Source organism: Gobio gobio, assembly GCF_949357685.1.
Source record: "Gobio gobio genome assembly, chromosome: 4".
NCBI classification, from domain to species: domain Eukaryota; kingdom Metazoa; phylum Chordata; class Actinopteri; order Cypriniformes; family Gobionidae; genus Gobio; species Gobio gobio.
The window spans coordinates 60,669,311-60,690,342 of NC_137100.1; the positions used below are offsets into that span (position 1 = coordinate 60,669,311).

At 37.2% G+C, this 21,032-nt stretch overlaps 1 protein-coding gene across 2 annotated transcripts in view; it reads left to right on the forward strand.

Annotated features, from left to right (window-relative positions):
* rictora (RPTOR independent companion of MTOR, complex 2 a) overlaps positions 1-21,032 on the forward strand; it is a 41,049-nt gene that overhangs the window by 644 nt on the left and 19,373 nt on the right. For both annotated transcript variants that reach the window (XM_079815855.1, XM_079815854.1), the window contains exons 3-24: positions 442-539; positions 5,359-5,423; positions 5,566-5,697; positions 6,775-6,838; positions 6,926-7,052; positions 8,588-8,757; positions 8,839-8,906; positions 10,121-10,188; positions 10,274-10,356; positions 10,890-10,977; positions 11,087-11,177; positions 11,271-11,337; positions 11,430-11,510; positions 13,305-13,405; positions 13,518-13,683; positions 15,864-15,965; positions 17,822-17,868; positions 17,998-18,133; positions 18,470-18,669; positions 19,031-19,157; positions 19,305-19,469; positions 19,709-19,785. In XM_079815855.1, coding sequence (XP_079671981.1) covers positions 442-539; positions 5,359-5,423; positions 5,566-5,697; positions 6,775-6,838; positions 6,926-7,052; positions 8,588-8,757; positions 8,839-8,906; positions 10,121-10,188; positions 10,274-10,356; positions 10,890-10,977; positions 11,087-11,177; positions 11,271-11,337; positions 11,430-11,510; positions 13,305-13,405; positions 13,518-13,683; positions 15,864-15,965; positions 17,822-17,868; positions 17,998-18,133; positions 18,470-18,669; positions 19,031-19,157; positions 19,305-19,469; positions 19,709-19,785 — 2,323 coding nt within the window. The remainder of the gene's footprint in view (positions 1-441; positions 540-5,358; positions 5,424-5,565; positions 5,698-6,774; positions 6,839-6,925; positions 7,053-8,587; positions 8,758-8,838; positions 8,907-10,120; positions 10,189-10,273; positions 10,357-10,889; positions 10,978-11,086; positions 11,178-11,270; positions 11,338-11,429; positions 11,511-13,304; positions 13,406-13,517; positions 13,684-15,863; positions 15,966-17,821; positions 17,869-17,997; positions 18,134-18,469; positions 18,670-19,030; positions 19,158-19,304; positions 19,470-19,708; positions 19,786-21,032) is intronic.

Below are 21,032 nucleotides of genomic sequence, written 5' to 3' on the forward strand. Positions count from 1 at the left end.
ATTCATTGGCTTAAAAAGCGTTCATGATGCCTTCATATTTTCGTGTTTTGCCTTAATAAATCTGTTTTCAAGGTTTCAGTCTCTGATTCATGTAAGCTGGTGGGTATTAAATGCAGAAGGTCTTTGATAAGCCTTATCTTGATGGAACTGTGAAATCTCTCTTGAGAAATGTACTATATAAAGACTAATATATAAAAAGTCTCTCTCATAAAAGATCCCGAGAGGTTTTATTTGAGTTCTGCACAGGGGAAATTAGGCTTCATAGTACATATGGTGATGAACTGTGATAATGTACTTACATTATGTTCTAAACTATTTTATTTCAAGTGATTTTAAAGAATACCAACCAATTTATAAGCATTTTGCAGTTGCTCTAAAATATCTGTTCAACCGGCGATTAATCTTAAGTGTTTTTTATTTTATTGTTTATGCTTTCCACAGAACCCTCAGATAACATGCGTGAGATCCTGCAGAACGTTGCCAAATCTCATGGGGTTTCCAACATGAGGAAGCTCGGCCACCTGAACAATTTTGTTAAGGTAGTGCAACTTTTTTATTTATGCTGGTTGTGCTTGTGTATGTTTTCAGCAATGAGAGAAGATCATTACTAGGTTTGCATGGAATTGAAGACCTAGCACTGAAAACAGTAATGTAAACATGGTAGAATATGTTTTTAAATGAAGTTGAGAATACTACACATTTACTAATTGCTGAACGCAAATTTCCCCAAAATACTAGGGCTGGTCCGAATACCATTTTTTGAGCTTCGGTAGCAATCAACACCGAATATTCGAAGCTTTGGAAGGAGAGGGCTGCACATATTTTTCTCTCTAATAAAAGCAGGAATCTGGAGAAGCTGTGCGCCTCACGCGGGCAGGGCTTATATGCTCCGAGAACGGACACTACACTAGTGATACAAAACAACACACAGGGCTGTTACGTCCCAGTAACAAGCTCCTATATTTCTCAGTAGATTCATTTTAGATAGATAATAATGGGTAATATTAGGCTTGCTGCGATAGCCGGAGTTACCGGTGTTCAGGCATAGCACCGGCGGCGGTTACATCACCTGCCAACCGCAGCACCGCCCCCCACCGTCGTTTTGATATTTTATAGTAATAAAATGTTTAGTTCATCAAGAGAACAGATTAACTACAATTAAAGCAGGAGTCAGATCTCATTCATCACGAGAGTGAGGAGCTGAATGACAAGATAATTTGGTTTCAAAGTTTAAGTGAGTTTGTCATTGTACTGTTTTGTTGTTGTGTTTTTCATTAAGAATATTAGGCTAATAAACCCACCATTCAAGCAACCCACCCCCGAATTGGCAAACCGAAAGTAAACTGCGCACGGCTGCACTGTCATTCGTTCACAGCCACACAGTGCACAAGCACTGTTTTCTCTAACGGGTAAAAAGGCTAATACATTTTGAATCTATTATTCTTTTTTCCACAATGTCAAACAAACGCAGCCTAACCCAAAATGCAAGCTGATGTATGCGCTTCTTCCATATAAGCTCATGCCGTTGTGCGCTCTAGACAGAAAATAAACTCCAGTTGCAGGGAACACTAAGAAGAAGCAACTATATTTATTAAGTATAACGAGGTTGGGTTCTTATTCAACTGTCCATCCTATTAAAAACGGCTAGGCTATATGATGTAAAAAAAAAAAGAAGGGGAAAAAAAAAGAGTATGGTATTTCGGCAGATTTTATAGTGTAAACATATTCAAGTGCAAATGGAAACCGCTTCAAAGGGGATGCCGGGTGTCCATGAAACCCCCCCCCCCCCAGAATATTTAAATCCCAAAATTGAAAATTTAATACCAACCCATCGAACGATTCTGGTCCAGCCTTACAAAATAAGGCAACACACCACAGGTGAATAGGGTAAAAATAGGGTTCATCTAATAAATATCACTATACTTTCCCCAATTCAGTTATCACAGTACATTAAAACAATAGTTTTGTATTTCAAGTTTTTCCCAAACAGAAATCTTACCATTGGAAAAAGCCACATTCGAAATTGTTTCACTTTGTTTACATATTAAAGTTAAAGGTTTTAACAAAGGGGACATAAAGCAGAAAATAATATGAAGAGCCAGGGGAAAAAACAAAACAAAACTGCATGCATTTTCCAGAAGAACATTGTTTTGGTTAGGCTTTGTCTTTGCTTGACTGTGTGGATGAATATGGTTATCCCACTGCTCATAAAACAATAGGCTTAAGAGATCAAATCTGTTTAGATGGAAAGGATCTCAAGTTTACTAGCTGAAGACATTACTGTATCTTTACCCATTAATAGACACGGTACTTCCTTGAAAATAAATTCCAGCACAGCGCTACAACAACTATAATGAAACGAGCCATCACAATAAATAATGTTTTACAATGAACTCTGTTAGAGAGCTTCATGAATTTATCAGAGTCAGCAGAGTCTCCTCTGTTCAGTTTTTTTTTTTTTTTTTATCCCTGGAGGTTGGAGATTTAGCGCTCCATGTCAACCTTTTTTGCTCGCTCCATGTCAACCTACACCATTCCAACACCAAAACCAGTTTTACCTGTAGTATCTTGCTTTAAGTCAAAAGTATTACATTTCGGCTCACTAAAAATGTAAAAAGATGTAGAATGTTAAACATTACAATTTGTATTTTTTATTAAAACAGAAGTACGGTACATATCAGCTTACATAGAAGGGCATTTGGATCTTATCTTTTTATATTATGCCATGACTTTTAATCCTTTTAACCTACTTTTAACCCTTTTTATATGCATCATTTACCTGTGGCAGTGATGCCAAAAACAATCAAATAGTTTAAAAAAAATAATATGTAGATAGTGATTATCAAATAGTCATTCAAAGGGTTATAAATCAAACAAAACCTTACAAATTGTTGCAAAATGTAAACTATATTATTGCACAGCTTTAATCTGCTAAATGATTATGTGACTATAAGGCATGAAAATATGAAGATATTATAAACATTTAATCATCATGCTTTCCTGTAAATCTTCTAATCTAAACGATGTGTATTGTGAAAAGTTCTATATAAATAAATTTGACTTGACTTGACAAAGAGGGGTTTCGGAGTCAATAAGGTTGAGATGCACTGTTTTAGAATGAGTTAATAATGTCATTTTTATGTAATGTAAATAATAATGCAGTGTGTTTTGGGCTGGTCCTGTAAGCAGATCTGTAACATGGTAAACAGCAGCTGTGTGCGTGTGTGTGGGTGGGTTGTTGGGTTGTTTATCTTGGGTGCCCTCCTTTCACTTTCAGTTTCTTTCTGACTGAGTTTGTTTTGTATGTGAGAGTGTGACTGAGGTTAAAACTTAAGACTGTTTGTGTGTGTGGGATTTTCTCAGCTTTTGTGAATAATAACTCGAACGCTGTGTGTGCCTGAATACCGTGTGTGGCCTTTTAAGGATGCTGAGATAGAGGCGATGTAATCCTCTCCGAGGGTCACACGGCCCCTTCTGCCTGCCTGAGCTCTGACATCATCATAAACACATACATATGCATACACAGCCTGCCAAGGTCTTCACACTCCACAGTAACGCACAAAAATGTTTAGTAGACACAGCACACTAATTTTATACTGTATGGTCAGCTTAGAGCAATTGTTGATGTGTCTGTCTTGCATTTTATTTTTGGGTTCAGTTTATGAATCTTATCATTACCAGATGATGTTTTGCATCTTTGATCATATTCACACCAGCTTTGAGAGATTTTAAAGAAGGGACTTTGTTCACTTTTAAAGAATTGTATACGTGTGTATTTTCCTGGATGCTTAGTGGTTGCACTAAAATAGTCAATATATTAGCATATGATTACCTTTGTTTGTATGTCAGAAACTAGATCTAATTCTAGTGCAATGATGACACTATTCAAAATAGTGAAAATCATTACTTTTATTTTTAATTTGTTATATACACATATACTGTGCCTAACAAATCCTTTAACGTTGACTGGTAATATTTCTTAATATTAGTACCTTTTTAGTACTTATTTAGGTATAAAATTGAAGGGGCTGATGATCCATTTTTAAAGCTGTTGTTACATATAAAATACAATAAAATTTTTGGGTCAGTAAAATTTATAAAAACTCTTATGCTCACCAAGGCTGCATTTTTTTGATCAAGAGTACAGTAAAACAGTAACATTGTGAAATATTATTACAATTTTAAAATAGCTGTTTTATATCTAAATATATTTTAAAATGTAATTTATTCCTGTGATCAAAGCTGAATTTTCCAATTACTGAATTACTCCAGTCTTCAGTGTCACATGATCCTTCAGAAATCATTCTAATATTCTGATATCACAGAACAGCATTAATTTGACAAATCAATCTTTTGTTAAATTATCATTTGTAATATTACTGTCACTTGTGATCAATGTTATTAGTTCTTGCTGAATAAAAGTATTTATTTAGAGAAAAAACAACTTTTAAACTGTAGTGTATTTTGTAAATTTTAAATGAATGCACAAACCATAAACAGTCTTATAAACTCTGAGTTGGTGCATAAATATTTGTGATTAGTACTATTAACCCTTATCCTTCCATCGCGTCATTTTCACTCGGAACTCATTTTTAAAATAAAAAAATTGAGTGTTCATCAGAGTGCTCCAAGACCTCATGACTTTTGTCGCACTTGAACTACGAATACACAGAAATTGACTGGATTCAAGGAGTTTTGTGCTTGAAATTTAAAACAGTAACAAATCCTTCCCTCGTGGGTCAAGGGATTAGGAATGAATGGAATGCTTCAGGACACATTTTCAAAATTCAAACTAAAAATGCTAAAACTTTACCAAAAAATTATTTTATAACGTCTACATGTGTATCTGAATGCATACTGAAGAGAGAAACTCGAGAACTGACTTTAGGACCCAGTGGAACAGCTCATTTGCTCCATATAGAGCTATAAGGCCAGTGGCAAGAGTCATGAAATATCATGTTATATAATTTTTTTTCCACGAGGTCAGCAAAGACAACCGATGCAAGATATTTTGTGCTGAATTAAAAGGGTTATGCATGAAATTGTGAGTTATTTAGAATTTAATCTGGAAGAATGTGCTTAAATTATTATTTATTTATTATTTAATAAATATAGACATTTTAAAGTAAATATAAAAAAAATTGCATTATAAAAATAGATTTTTTTCAAAATCAAAATTAAATGATATAAGCTTTCTGGACAAAAAAAAACTATAATTTTAGGGCGTCAGGTCATTTTGACCCGTGAGGGAAGGATTTGTTACAAAGTGCGAGGGAGGGATGAGGGTTAAAAAAACATTGAACATTGAAATCAAGGATTTGAATGGTAATAAATATAATCTCTCTCATTTTCTCTCAGCTCCTGAACAGTGTAAGTCACTGTGAAGAGAAATTAGGATTTACTCATGAGGAAATCATCATTTGGTAAGTGCAACAGTTGAACTTTCTCTTATTCTGTTCCAGTGGCTGGTCACTGACCACACAGACAGCATCCATCCTGGAATCTCACAGATGAATGATTTTGAGAGCTCTTCTTGTGTTTCTCATTCTGTCTTTATCGGTTTAGCCTACGTGTGGCATTGCTGAATGAGGTGAAGGAGGTTCGGGCTGCAGGTTTGAGAGCGCTGAGGTATCTGATCTGTGACAGCAGCATCCTCCAGAAAGTTCTTCAGCTGCAGGTGGATTACCTGATCTCCAGGTGAGCTCGCACACCTGCTTAACTTCCTCAGTGTCTTCACAAAACAATGAGATGATGTAGATGCCCAACTGTCTTATGTTGTGTTTATGTCTGAGATTTGTGAAATAATTAGCTCGTCTTTACAATGTAAAATTAATTTGTTAAGCTTTAAAGTTCTCGGTGGGTTAGCTTGACTTTCAATGCCCGTAGTGTTGTAGTCAAGATCACCTAAACCGAGACCAAGACAAGGCCAGCACTCCTTAAATTAATCTAAAAGATCCATATCTACTGTCTGAGAAATGTCTTGTATTAAATTAATAAATACAATTAGAATAGTAAGACATTATAACGCTGTTACCAATCAAATCACTAACAATAAAATTCATGGCACAGAAGTTGGTACAATTACACCTGCATAAATAATGTTCAGATTAATTTAACATTAAAACATTAACATTATTTAACAGTCACAGAATCCTTTATTCAACCGATTTGTTCAAAGCAGTTGATTCAATTAATAAAGAAACGTTGCCGAATTAGCAAAGACGCAGTTTAAAATGTATTTTAATATTTACTTCTTGTTTATTGAACGTTTGTATAAATCAATATAATTTGCAATCATGCTTATATTCATGAAAACACTTAATTATATTCTATGTTGTATAAAAAAAATTAAATTTTGTGGGCATTTATATTAATTTTGGGCATTTTTGAGACAATGCTGCATTGATTCTGAACGCAGCAGCACAGTAACAAAATAAATCACATTTCAAAGAAGTTATTGATTGCATTTTAAGTTGTAAGTTTTACATCAAATCACATTAATGATGTTAAATCAGACAATGCACCCGCAATTTAGTGATATCCTTGCAGTTGTGGTCTTGACTGGTCTTGAGATAAAATCCAGAGTCCTCCAAGTCCGAGACCAAGACAAGACCGAGGAGAAATGCAGTCGAGACCGAGACAAGTCCAAGACCTTCAAAAAATGGTCTTAAGACCGGTCTCGAGTTCAACAACACTAAGTGCCCGTGTCCTGGTCAGAAAGCCTCAGATGAGAAGTTTGAGTATTTATCTTCAAACTTGTTGATTTGTGTTCAGGTGTATTGACATTCAGCAGAGTAATGAGGTGGAGAGAACTCAAGCCCTCAGACTGGTCAGAAAGGTACAACCTCTAACCTCTCTCCGTTGAACCTCTTTATGTTTTTGTGCTGGGTGAATTTGATCTCAATCTGTTATTTTGCCCATTCAGATGATAACGGTGAACGCACAGCTCTTTCCCAGCTCTGTGACGAACTCTCTGATCGCAGTGGGCAACGACGGGCTGCAGGAGAGAGATCGCATGGTTAGAGCCTGCATTGCCATCATTTGTGAACTTGGTGAGTTATTAGTGGTGTTTGTTAAGTCGGTGAACACTGTTAGTATTCTGTGGCACATACCACACTAGCAAATCTTGCTGCACATTGAGGAGAGGTGCACTTATACTCATTTTAGTGAATGAACATGTGAAAAAGATTTAGACGCTAAATATAAATGTGCTTGTATGGAATATCCACGAAACTCTTACTAATATCTGATTCCGCAAATAGTTTGTTTCTATAGAATTCTCTATTGTCTCTATTGTTCTCTATTCTCTATTCTCTATTTTTCTCCATTAGGTCACCTAATGGGGTTTTGGTTTCCTTGCCACTGTTGCCTCTGGCTTGGCGTGCTCAGTTGGGGACACTAAATTTTTCAACTAAACATCGAAATACATCTAAATAATAAACTAAATTAACCATTTAAACTAAATTACTGATCAAATTATTGATCTAAAGCCCACACTGTCACTGTATGATACTTGAAATTTTTCCAGAATGGCTATACAGCTGAATAAAATTATGCTGCATTATTATCCTGTTTAACACTGTAAAGCTGCTTTGAAACAATCTACATTGTTAAAAGCGCTATATAAATAAAGTTGACTTGACTTGACTTGACTTGTTATCGCTGTACAAGCAGAATGTGACAGTTGGTCGATGTTGTATTTGTTCCGCCCCTCCTCCACTGCGATTGGACAGCTGGGTAAAAAGACAGTGATGAGCGCTGCATTTTACCCAATGTTAAACATTCTTCAACTCTCAGCAACCAATAAAAAACACTGAGCGCTTGGCACTCAATGTGAAATATAAATCAGCTGCTGCCATTTTAAAAACGCGTCATTCCCATTAAAAACAATTGAGAATTTTTTTTTAAATAAAATAAAATGCTTTGGTGGACACAGAGCCTTAATGCCAGTTCTATAATAGGTTAATGTAAAGGTGACATTTTTTAAGTATTACATGGACATAAATTATCTAAATTTTTATTATAACTTTTTTTATAATTTTATATTTTAATGTAAAGTTATAAGAAACGTACAACTACTTTGATCCTATTCAATTTTTTTGATTTCTATTTATTTTCCCCAAAAAATTGTTTCATTTGATCTTTTCTGGACTCTGTGTTTTATGATTTAATACAATAAAGGTTATCCAAAATGTTGTCTAATGAAATGAACACCTAAACCATTAACAGTTTAATCAATCAATTTTAAATATAACAAATCATTTACAACAAAACATAGCTTTTTTATTTTTGGTCAAATAAGGTGCTGCACAACAGAATTAGTGTACTGTATTAATTAAAACATGGATGGAAAAATATCTGGTTTGTATGATTTTTTCCTTAATAATAATACTGTTAATGTTTTAATGAATATTTGTATTATTGTTATTATTGTAGAGACACACAGAACATGCAGACTTTAGATGTAGCTCTAGATGTAGGATAAATATCGATTTATCACCCAGCCCTGTGTTATTGTATAATTTAAACCATATACTGTGGGTATTTTGCATGTATATCAACAATATATATCTCTGTTGTCATCCAGCGCTGAAGAACCCAGAGGTGGTGGCCCAGCGCGGGGGTCTGAGCACCATCCTGAAGAACGTCATCGACTGTCAGCTGAGCCGCATCAACGAGGCCCTGATCACCACCGTACTGCACCTGCTCAATCACCCGCACACACGCCAGTACATACGCCCTGATGTTGAACTGGAGGTATGCACACCATACATGCATACTCATTAAATTTAATTAAGTAAAAATGTCTGACAGCAGTATATGTTCTTGTTTTTTCAGCAAATCCTCGCACCTTACACAGACTTTCACTACAGACACAACCCTGACACAGCAGAGGCACAAATCAAGTGAGCCCTGTTATTTTTGTTTTTCATTTGATTACATTTTAAATGATGGATTACATAATTAAAAAGTTTCATGAATTAATTTGATTAGACAACACCGAGATCAAAACAATATTTTTAAATAATCCATTTCTATATATATTCATCTAAAATAAATGTATGAAAATAATCCATATTTCCATAGTATCATTTTCGGTAACACTTTAGTTTAGGGTCCAATTCTCACTATGAACTAGTTGTTTATTAGCATGCATATTATTAGGATATTGGCTGTTTATTAGTACTTATAAACAGTGATGGGAATAACGGCGTTATAGATAAACGGCGTTACTAACAGAATAATTTTTTTCAGTAACGAGTAATCAAACAAATTACTGTTTCTCCCGTTACAACGCCGTTAACGTTACTGAGAAAATAAACGCGGCGTTACTATAATTGAGCTCACTGAAGCGGTTTTAATGTATTGAATTTGATAGGTGTCTCTCACATTGTTCCACAGCAACATTACAATAGTGTACATTAATGTACAATGTTTTATAATAATAATTTATTCTATTTAGTGTCCAATTCATTTAACATATTTAATATTGGGGGCATCAAAGTTTTGAAAAAAAAAAAAGTAACTCAGTAGTTACTTTCCCTGGTAATTAGTTACTTTTATAATGATGTAACTCAGTTACTTACTCAGTTACTATTTGTAAGTAGTAACTATAACTAATTACTTTTTTAAAGTAACGTGCCCAACACTACTTATAAAGCACATATTAATGCCTTATTCTGCATGAACATATTCTACATCCCTTGCTTAATCCTACCCAATACATAAACTTAACAACTACCTTACTAACTATTAATAAGCAGTAGTTAGGAGTTTATTGAGGCAAAAGTCGTAGTTAATAGTTAGTTAATAGTCAGAATTGGACCCTAAACTAAAGTGTGGCCTAATTTGTATATGCTTTTGTGGAATTTAGAATATGTTCATGCAGAATAAGGCATTAATATGTGCTTTATAAGTACTAATAAACAGCCAATATCCTAGTAATATGCATGCTGATGATAAGCAACTAGTTCATAGCAACTGTTTGTGTGTGCTGGTGATGCTGTATGATGCTTTTGTGCATGTTTCTGTGCTGTGCCAATACCTTATTTACCTGCAAATGCACTGTGATCATGTGCATTTCTAATTTAATAGTTTAATGAATCGTTGTGCTCCACAGGGAGGACAGAGAAGCTCGTTTTTTAGCAAGTAAAATGGCCATCGTGGCAGCGTTCCGTTCTTGGTCAGGTATGAAATCTACTTCATCCATCAGTAGAAAAGAGAAATGCCCAGATTCTGCTCTTCATCCCTCTCTTCTGCTGTTCTCCTACAGGTATTATAAACCTGTGTAAAGCAGGGAACTCAGGGGTCCAGTCTTTAATAGGCCTGCTTTGTATACCAAACATGGAAGTCAGGGTGATGGTTTTTCTTTTTACTTCCCTCCCCCCATTTGTTTAGACTAGCATGTGTTAGCTTTATCAACTCTCTGCTGTATCTTACCAGAAATGCTGGACGAAATGACTAATACAACATTTTTATTCAGTATATACTACCATTCAAAAGTTTGGGATAAGTAAGATTTTTTAAAAATACGTTTATAGTGTTACACAATATTTCTATTTCAAATAAATGCTTATTGTAAATTCAAAACAATCGCATTCGGGCACGGTACAAGGCAACCGTGCCTAGTGTGAGTACACCCTAAAAGACAAAATTAAAACAAATATAAACTTTTGGGCGTACATGGGCATAAACAGCAATATTTACCTACATATATTTGAACTAAAACATTATAAAGTGCATTAAATTCCATTTGAATGATGAATTGGAAACCTACAGTGAAGCATTGTTTGCAACTGATTCACTGAAAAGGTCAGTTCGAAAGAACTGATTCACAGCAATGAATCAATTTTAAAGCCAGATCTGTCGGTTTATGTTTTTGTCTACAGAAAGCCTTATTAGAAGTCATGTACGAGATCTTCAGATTGCCTGTTCCTATAGTGACAGGAGATTTTGAGGAAGCCCTGCACAGTGTGGGTAAGAAACACCTCGAATTCATTAACGCAAAAATGCCTCACGGACTGCTGTAAACTCTGAGGTCTTTGGTTTGGGATGTGCGTTTCACGCGGATGTTTGTGCCATTCAGACCCCAGCAGGTTTCAGGACAGCTGGAGACTATCCGATGGGTTTGTTGCTGCAGAAGCCAAAGTTATATTGCCTCACAGAGCTCGATCCAGGTGAGACGCGTCCAACTGACATAACACAAATCACATATTCTGGGAATATTCTGGGTTATATGTTGTTCCTGTTCATCGGTTTTCCATTACCAGACCAGACCTCATGGACAACTACCTGGCACTACTGCTGTCTGCTTTCATCAACAGCGGACTACTGGAGGTATATAATCACAAGATCACTTGATGGATCCTGGATTTTCTTTAATGCGACAGGTCTGTGATGTTATGTTGATAATGTTTCTGTTTACTCAGGGTCTGGTGGAGGTTGTGACCAGCAGTGATGGACAGATATCAGTCAGAGCCACTATACTGCTCGGAGAACTTCTGCACATGGTACTACACTACAACAGGCCTGTAAACAGGGCCCAACATTAACTTTTTACATTCTATTATTCATTACTGGGCTGTGAACTTGTTCATTATTACATTATGATGTAATATTTCATAGTAGACAACTATGTTTTTAGACAACTAACTGTACACAAATGTAGCTTTACTTTTTAAAAAATTAGAAAGCTCTACAACAATCAGATTTTGCAACTTTAATTACTGTAATTTATGCAATATTGTAATTCTTTTTTTCAATGTTCACATTTTGATGGCGCTATTGAACAAAGTATGTTAATTTGGTCTATGGCACCAGTGATGTTATTAACTAAAACAAAAACTATTAACAATTGCTGAAATTGAAATACAAATAAAAAAAAATTGTAAAGTTATTGTAAAGAAGTTTTTAATTTTTAAATTCCTGACATAAAAATAAATTAAAGCTAAATAGATTTTTTTTATTTTTTATTAACAAAAATGATAACAACTCATAAAGAAGTTATTTAATTAACAAAACAAAACTTCAATTAAGTTTAAGTAAGATAAAATAAAAGGCTTATTCAAAATAGTAAAAAAATAATACTATAATAGTATATAAAAAATACTAAAATAACACTGTATGGCAGTGAAAGGGGGAAAAAAACATTCTTAGATAAACTTTAAATATATATCACCTGGAAATAAATTGAGAATCATTGTGAAATTGAGAATTTGGGTGTCAAAATGTGCTTAATTGTCATGATAATAACAATGCAAATAACCTTTAATGATCCTAAAGCTTATTTCTTAGATGAACGTTTGATCATAAATTAAAATTAATTCTGTAAAAGTAAAAACAAAAACAAAAGGTAAAGTTTTCGGACAATGCACCATAGTGACCAGTGTTGGGGGTAACGCATTACAAGTAACTTGAGTTACGTAATAATATTACTTTTTCCAAGTAACTAGTAAAGTAACGCATTACTTTTCAAATTTACAACAAAATATCTGAGTTACTTTTTCACATTCATTTGACTGACAGCTCTCCTGCCCCTATATTGAGAACAATAAGTTCAGAGGCGTTGTGTTTAAACATGACGGTTATTGTAGATATCAGAGTCCTATGAAAACCTCAAATAATTAAATGTTAAATAAAACAACTATTTTTATGCATTTAATCTACCTTTATATTTAATTTACCAATGTCTTGTTGCTGGCCTTTGATGACAAATTACTAGATTTTGTTTTTATTGGTAAAACTTTTTTCTCCTGCATCCTATTCTACCATTACCCAGAATGGCAGCACAGCAGAGCTGCGCCCTCTACTGTTCATGCGTGAATTTGCATTTTTACCCCAGCCTGGGGCTTATTATTTCAATTTTGGTATGAAGAGGTCTTTACAAAAATATAACTTTTTTTGTTATAAAAAAAAGAAAAACAATCCCAGCCCAGGTGAGAAAAAGTAACGCAAAAATAATGTAACATTACTTTTCTTAAAAAGTAACTAAGTAACTCAGTTACTTTTTAAGGGAGTAGGGCAATATTGTAATGCATTACTTTTCAAAGTAACTTTCCCCAACACTGATAGTGACTGATCTGTTATTTAGCGAACCATTTGTTTTACATGTGGTTTAAAACGTACAGTTTACAGTTTGTAAAAATGTATGTTAATTGCTTGCGCTTGTTACTTGACGTATGTAAATGTCACACTCTGTCTGCACACACATCTGGACTGCTGTTTAATTTCTCTTTTAGCCTTTATTTTACAACCTAAAATGCTTTGTTCACCTACATCTTCATCTTGATTCTTCTCTCTTCCAGGCCAATACGATTCTTCCTCACTCTCATAGTCATCATCTGCACTGTCTTCCCACGCTTATCAACATGGCTGCTTCCTTTGACATCTCTCAGGAGAAACGGCTGTGAGTGCAACAGTGCAAACACACACTCAAACAATAATCCATGAGCATGTGTCCAACAGCATTCTCCGGTAATGGGTAGCTCATTTTTGCTTCCGAATCTTGTTTTCTCCAGGCGTGCCAGTGCAGCCGTCAACCACCTGAAGCGATTCCACGAAAAGAAGCGGCGTGGCCCCAAACCTTACAGTCTTTACCTGGATCACGTCCTGCACAGGACGTCCACCTCCACTCACAAGAGAGACCAGCACCAGCGTCCGTATAAGGACATTTATATTGTGAAGGTAAATCAAAAGAACGAAATTAGATTTTGCTTAAAGGGGTGGTAAAACACATTCTTTTGAAGGCTTTATTGTGTTTGTGGGGTGCACTGTAACATGTGTTCATGCTTCGTTTAAAAAAAAATTGCCTTATTTTTCATATATTTGACCTTTATTCTACACTGCTCTGTCCCTCCTTGTAAAACGGTCTGATGCTTTCCGGGTTGTATGAAGCCAGTCCCTCAAAAATACGCAGTGGGCTCAGATTGGTTAGCTGGCCCAGTGTGTTGTGATTCGCTAACCGCAGTGCACGTCGGAAACGTCACGCCCCTTACCGCCCGAATCAGACCCAGAACATTTGAGTGAAGATGATCGAGCAGAACCTGTTCAGTCCTCGAGAGTAAAGACTGCGGATCTATAATGATCGCTACTGAATGGCACTTTAACTTTTGTATTTTTAGAACGATTATAGCCAAATATCTGTCGCAAGAACTAACCCAAAACAAACACTAAGCACTGGCTTTAACTAGTAAGTTAGCCAAATCACACACAGAACCATGTTTAGCATGCCTGTAGATAAACAATACATAAAAGCTCTAATCAAAGAATCATTTACACTAATGCCAGGTTCGCTGTTGAGATTTTAACGTTAGTGTTTGTAACGTTTGGTGTTCGTCGGATAACGTTAAGTATGAATGAGCATTTAACAGACTGGTTTGCAGAACAGCGTTGTCATCTGTTTACTTCCTTGCTACAACCTATTACAGGAAAACACATCGATGAAAAATAAATCAGACTTACAGGTTGTGGCCCGTAAACAGCTTCTGTTTGTAAATCCAGCTTTCAGGACAAGCCTTTGTGCATATCCTGTATTGAACTCGCGAAGTTTGTGGAAGTTTGTGTTGTCCTCCGTGAAATGTGCAGCGCGCGTCGTGCATCCACGCACCGGCAGTGTTTTTTTCACGCAGCTGACGTTGTGCAAATCTGGTATTGAAATCGCGAAGACGGTGGATGCAGGGAGCCCTGCGCGCGCCTGATTCCCCGCTGACTCAAACACACGTGCATATAACATGCTGTATGTTAAACGCTCTGCAACGCACCCCCTTCCCTAAGAAGGCTGAACAGAGCAAGTACCCCAGACCTGCAATCCGGATGAAAATAACAGCGTTTCTTCGGCATTGCGGCAAAAACACAGCCTACTAACGCTTCCCCGCGGCGATACAAAATTGCCTCGCCCCCCTTATTTCATATTCCCCGGAGGAGGGGTTTATGTAAATATTGGGCCTGGTGATGTCAGCAAAACCTGGGTGAATGTGTAGTAGTCCCTAGCGGCCGTTTGCTGTAGTCCTTAGAAACTGATTTCTTTAAAAGCAAATATCTCCCTTTGCTTTAAACTTTGAACGTTGTAACTTTGCAGATGTTGTTTATGCTCAAGCAGCAACATTACACGTTAGCTAAAGTTAGAATAGTGAAATCGTGGTTTACCACCCCTTTAAAGAAAATGGTGCCTAGGTTTAGAACCATCAAAGTGGATATTACCTTTCATGTAGTGTGTAATATAGCTGTTTGTGAATGTAAAAGGTCTGCAAAGTTTCAAAGACCAACGTACATGATAAATGGAGTTATTGTCCTGCAAAAGAGAGAACCAATTCTGAAGTGACTGAAACGAGTTGTCAGTAATTCCAGTCTTACTCCCTGCTCGAATCTACAAAGGTTTGTAACATATTTGCATATCTGCCTATGGTCTTTATTGGCTGCCAGCGAACAACGTCTAATATGACCTCTAGTTGTAGCTGAGACTGGAATAGTTTGGATCATATTGCAGACATGTTGAGAAGACGCTGTTTTCTGCTTTACGAAAACAAATTCCCTTTGCATGCACTTCCAAAGGATGAGGACTTGCGCTCGAGTTAATACGATAAAACCAACACCATCGTTACCTTTCGTATCACTGTGTATACAAGTGCTGAGGAAGCCTGTGGAGCTGAAATTCAGACATGGTAATAGGAGTTTCTTTTCTGTTACGCGCTGTTAGCTCTCGACCAATCACAACACTGGGCTATCTGACCAATCAGAGCAGAGTAGGCTCTCAGAAAGGAGGCCGAATCCTTTATTGAACTGTATCAGACACTGTGAGAAAAGAGGTAATGCTGCAGAGACATTGTTTCGTTGACAGTGAGTCGTTTGTTGTTTCTGTGGTGTAGGACACTGAAGAGGCCCTGATGATGAACTTGAGGGACAGTCAGATCCTCAATCACAAGCAGAACCTGGACTGGAACTGGATTCTGATCATCACTATACTGAAGGTAAATCCTAAGGCCATGTTTGGATAGAAATCAAGTGTAATGCTAACTGCATACTGTGCAGTATACTATCTACTGCCTACTAATTTTGAAAAATAGTATGTAAAACTGTTATGATAAACTGAGTATTTTTCAGAGTGTAGAGTGCTATGCTGTTACATTGCATGCTTAATTCAGGAAGTTGCATTCAAATATTCCTGAAATAATACATATTTAGCATTTCCAATCTGTAAAATGTTTCATAAATTGCGTGTAATATGATGGTGTGATGTACAGTGGGCTATATACTACAATTATAGTGTGCTATACAGTGACCCATGACTCTTTAGTCACACTTTTAAATGTCAGAATGTTATTGAGTTGGATAATAAGGGGCGTTTAAAAATAATAAAAATAAATGTTTCTTGAGCATCAAATCAGCATATTAGAATGAATTCTGAAGGATCATGTGACACTGAAGACTGGAGTAATGATGCTGAAAATTCAGCTTTGATAAATTACATTGTAAAATGCACTCACCTAAAGGATTATTTGGAACACCTGTTCAATTTCTCATTAATGCAATTATCTAATCAACCAATCACATGGCAGTTGCTTCAATGCATTTAGGGGTGTGGTCCTGGTCAAGACAATCTCCTGAACTCCAAACTGAATGTCAGAATGGGAAAGAAAGGTGATTTAAGCAATTTTGAGCGTGGCATGGTTGTTGGTGCCAGACGGACCGGTCTGAGTATTTCACAATCTGCTCAGTTACTGGGATTTTCACGCACAACCATTTCTAGAGTTTACAAAGAATGGTGTGAAAAGGGAAAACATCAAGTATGCGGCAGTCCTGGGGGCGAAAATGCCTTGTTGATGCTAGAGGTCAGAGGAGAATGGGCCGACTGATTCAAGCTGATAGAAGAGCAACTTTGACTGAAATAACCACTCGTTACAATCGAGGTATGCAGCAAAGCATTTGTGAAGCCACAACACGCACAACGTTGAGGCGGATGGGCTACAACAGCAGAAGACCCCACCGGGTACCACTCATCTCCACTACAAATAGGAAAAAGAGGCTACAATTTGCACAAGCTCACCAAAATTGGACAGTTGAATACTGGAAAAATGTTGCCTGGTCTGATGAGTCTCGATTTCTGTTGAGACATTCAGACGGTAGAGTCAGAATTTGGCGTAAACAGAATGAGAATGGATCCATCATGCCTTGTTACCACTGTGCAGGCTGGTGGTGGTGGTGTAATGGTGTGGGGGATGTTTTCTTGGCACACTTTAGGCCCCTTAGTGCCAATTGGGCATCGTTTAAATGCCACAGCCTACCTGAGCATTGTTTCTGACCATGTCCATCCCTTTATGACCACCATGTACCCATCCTCTGATGGCTACTTCCAGCAGGATAATGCACCATGTCACAAAGCTCCAATCATTTCAAATTGGTTTCTTGAACATGACAATGAGTTCACTGGACTAAAACGGCCCCCACAGTCACCAGATCTCAACACAATAGAGCATCTTTGGGATGTGGTGGAACGGGAGTTTCGTGATGTGCATCCCACAAATCTCCATCAACTGCAAGACGCTATCCTATCAATATGGGCCAACATTTCTAAAGAATGCTTTCAGCTCCTTGTTGAATCAATGCCACGTAGAATTAAGGCAGTTCTGAAGGCGAAAGGGGGTCAAACACAGTATTAGTATGGTGTTCCTAATAATCCTTTAGGTGAGTGTATATGCAAAAAGAAAACAATATTACTGTTCTTAATGTATTTTTGATCAATAAATGCAGCCTTGGTGGGCTTCTTTAAAAACATTACAAAATCTTACCAATCCTACTATGTGTGTTGTTGTTTTTTCTATTCTAGTGGCCAAACGTAAATCTCAGAAACAACAAGGATGAGCAGATGCACAAGTAAGACCAACGTGTGTTTTGTGACCCGTCAGCACACATAATGAAATCAGACATGTGCGGCATTTTCTTGCTAAGCACTTACTGCAAACTACATCCCTAACGTGTGTGTGTGTGTGTGTGTGTGTGTAGGTTTGTAAGGCGCTTGCTGTATTTCTATAAGCCCAGCAGTAAGCTGTACTCAGCCCTGGAGCTGGATCACGCCAAAGCCAGACAGCTGACAGTGGCCGGCTGCCAGTTCAATCAGTTCCTCTTGGATTCGGATGAGGTGAGAAGGCAAACAATTAAGACCCCCGAACCTTTGTTAAATTACTCCATGAGAAGCACAGCAGCAGTTAGGGTTGCACCATTAATGGAAATAAAACCAAAATAGTGATATGTCTTAGTGTAACTATCAAATCACAAAGGCTGTGATAAACATAATGTGCTGCATGTTTCAGAGTTTCATGATGTTTCATGTTCTGGTGTTTTCAGTGTCTTGGAGCATCTCGGTTCATTTAGCTGCTCCAACTCTGCATCTGCTCTGATTTGGGAATGTTTTTTCCTCCCAAATCATCAGACCTAGTCGCAGTTAACCTGGTTTATTGTCTTCTGTTTTTTGTAGGAGGGTCAGATGTATTTAGAGGAATTAGTGAAGGATATCGTCCTGTGGCTCACATCCTCTTCTGGACTTAAACCTGAACGCAGTCTCCATAGCAATGGCCTTCTTAGCACCCTCAGTCAGCACTACTTCCTGTTTCTGGGTACTCTTTCTTCACAGCCAAATGGGGTCAAAATGCTGGAGAAATGTGGTGCATTTCAGTGGTGAGAACACACAATTTAATATGTTTAGTGTTGACTGTGGTGGTATCATATTACAGTGATGTAACGAATGGTATTATTACCTTATTCATATACACCAGTCCTTACTTGTTACTCCAGGATATTTAAAAAATCTCACAGTGGTATCATGATACTCCATTTAATTTTGGAATTACCATAGTACCATGTTCAGGAAAAAAACACACCTTATAAAAATGTTGTGTTCCAGCAAACCTTGAACGTTACTGAAAATGTGCCGCAAATATGCCACAAAAAAATAATGTTCCAGTCATGTTAATACTATGGTGCCTTCCTTGGTAGCAGTGTGATTAAACTATGTTTGGTTTCGATCTGTTTTGTACAGTCTGTTGAACTTGTGCTCGATGAAAAACCAGGATCACCTGCTGAAATTAACGGTCTCCATTCTGGACTACAGCAGAGACGGACTCGCTCGAGTCATTCTGTCCAAGATCCTCACGGCGGCCACTGACGTAAGATCACACTCATGGCATTTCTGCGTTCTGAGCTGGGTTTATTATATCCATCCTATACGATTCTTGTAAAACCTGACTGTATATTTGTATTCTGATTGATCTGAATGAGTGATTGAGTGATTCTCCTTATATGTCCTGCTACAGAACTGCCGTCTGTACTCCACCAAACACCTGCGCGTGCTGTTGCGCGCTAATGTTGAGTTTTTCAGTAACTGGGGGATGGAGTTGCTGGTCACACAGCTGCATGACCACAACAAAACCGTCTCCATGGAGGCGTTGGACATCCTGGACGAAGCTTGTGAAGACAAGGTAATCAGCATCACAGCTACAGGAAGTTGATGTAATCCAGATCATTATTTCATGCAGTTTCAGAAATGAATGTGAAAATGTCTAAATATTTAGGCAATGGTCTGCTAAGCATTAAATCATGTAATTCTGTATTTTGGTGTTATAAAGTGTTACCCAGGACTCTGATTGGTTCGTATTAGTTAAATGTGTTTCTTACAGCAACTCTGATGTTCTTTATTTCTGATGTGTTATCACTCCAGGCCAACCTGCATGCTCTGATCCACATGAAACCTGCTCTGTCTCACCTGGGAGAGAAAGGCCTTCTGCTGCTGTTGAGGTAAAACACTTAGCTCTTAGTTACTGTATACTTACTACATAAGTGTATTGCTTAAGGGATAGTTTAAATGAGCTGTTAAAGGGATCGTTCACTCAAAAATTTTAAATTGCTGTTAAAGGGATAGTTCACCCAAAAATTAAAATTAGCCCATGATTTACTCACCCTCAAGCCGTCCAAAGTGTATGACTTTCTTCTTTTAGACAAATACAATCTGAGTTAGTGCTGTGTGGTATGACCTAATATTTATATCACGGTATTTTTCAAAATTATATCGGTTTCGCAGTATATGACGGTATTTTTTTCCCCTATGGATGACCAGGTGTTAACCACATTTTCTGCTAATTGAAAGAGGATGCTGCTGTAGAAAACCCGTTTTACTGTTATGACGAGTGAATATTGTAGAAAAATTCCACACTAGAATTAATACAGTTGTGCAAAGCCCCACAAAATGATGCTGTGGGGAGACTACAACCAATAAAACACATGCAACACACTCATTACAGACATGCATCTTAAAATATGACCATGGAGATAGAAAAAAAAAGAGTTGATGGCACCCTAAGCATTTTAAAAATGTAACCCTATATAACAACAAACTGCCAAAATGAGGTGAAATGCGGAAGAACATTTAAAAGGTTGAAGGATATTTGCAATGCATTTAAGAGCACTACAGTCTCTGAACAAATGACACACGTCAGTTTAACACCGAAAGAATAAAGCGGTTCAATTTTAGCCCATTCTTGTTTGCGTTGTCAGTCTATTTATTAACTTAAATCGTCTTCTGTGTAGCAGAATAACCCATCGTGTCATCGCGGTCGTGATCAGACGTACCGTTCAGTGTCCTTTGCATAACATTACATTTAATTTGAAGAAGACGAAGTGATGAAGTGTGTGTGCATACACGCTGCTGGTTTATGTTTAGAGCACTAGAGTATATGAAATATGTCCATAAAAAACTTAAATGCGCTCGCTCCGGTCTATATGTGCTATAATATGATCCATGTGGAGAACGTTAATCTCAGCTCCGCGCAGAAACCGCTCTCTCTCTCGCCCGCCGCGTGTGTTGAACTCTCCGATGTGATCAAGGGCTGAATCCGAAATCGCCCCCTATAACCTCAAATAGGGCATTATTTGAGGGGACAGCCATCTGTAGTGGTGTCCGAAACCATAGTGGACGTTATTGAGTGCACTCATTCAATCTCACATTGCACCGCAATAACGAGTATACAGCCGATCCGATGTACACA